Raw genomic sequence first — 972 nt, forward strand, 5'->3', positions numbered from 1 at the left:
CGTTTCAGCTAGCAGCTCTTGCTTTGACTCTCCCAGAGTCCTTTGCTCTGCAAGCTGAACCATACTTATGTGGCCCTTAGCCCTAAGCCATTCCTCCACAAGGTTTAGCATTAGGGTTAGGATTAGGGTTATGGTTAGGGTTAGGTTTAGGATTAGGGGTTAGGATTAGGGTTAGGGGTTGGTTAGGGTTAGGGAGATGAAACCCTGACTGTTGTAGCCTTCCCAGTGGGATCCGCGGACGCTCCTGTCAGACAGGAGGTCACAGCCATAAACCCACTGCAGTGTGTGGATACCTGGGAAAGGGGACACACGGAGTCATGTCCCAGCCCCACAGATACCACTCCAATCCCATTCCAGCCCACAGATTCCAATCCAGCCCCATCCCAGCGCCACAGATCCAATCTCAACCTCACAGATCCCAATCCAGCCCCATCCCAGCCCCACAGATCCCATCTGAACCTCACAGATTCCAGCCCAGCCCGACAGATCCCAATCCAGCCCCATCCCAGACCACAGATCCCAGCCCAGACCCACAGATCCCATTCCAGACCCACAGATTCCATCCCAGTCCCATCCTACCCCCACAGATCCCAGCCCAGTCCCATCCCAGTCCCCCCAGACCCAGCTCCCCCCACTCACCCCCACTCTGGTTGTATCGGCCCCGCAGTCTCTCCAGCTTGGTTGCAGCCACGTGTCTGTTCCCCTCACTGATCTGGGTGTTCCTATCTCAATATCCTGGCTCAGCTCCATCCTCCATCCAAGCCATCTGTGGCTCCATCCGGCGCCGATCGCTGTCGTAGGGCATGAAGGGAATCCCATCCAGGTACCCCATGCACAGGTCCTGGGGCACTCCTGGGCTGGGCTCTGACACTGAAACTTGCAGATAATGCAGAGAGTGGAGCACTGGGGGACACAGAGATCTGGGGGGTCAGGAAGTTGGGAGAAGTGGGATGTGCTGGAAAGGGGGTGCAG

At 56.9% G+C, this 972-nt stretch overlaps 1 protein-coding gene across 1 annotated transcript; it reads right to left on the reverse strand.

Moving 5' to 3' along the window:
* Positions 1-171: 171 nt before the first annotated feature.
* Positions 172-903, reverse strand: LOC103806247 (class I histocompatibility antigen, F10 alpha chain-like; the record flags this gene model as incomplete). The annotated part of the gene is given in 2 exon segments (XM_009078929.1): positions 172-293; positions 640-903. Coding segments are annotated over 2 exon segments (386 nt in total), but the record flags the coding sequence as incomplete, so codon positions are not given.
* Between the last annotated feature and the right edge of the window lie 69 nt (positions 904-972).

Source organism: Acanthisitta chloris, unplaced genomic scaffold (assembly GCF_000695815.1).
Source record: "Acanthisitta chloris isolate BGI_N310 unplaced genomic scaffold, ASM69581v1 scaffold19307, whole genome shotgun sequence".
Classification (NCBI taxonomy): Eukaryota; Metazoa; Chordata; class Aves; order Passeriformes; family Acanthisittidae; genus Acanthisitta; species Acanthisitta chloris.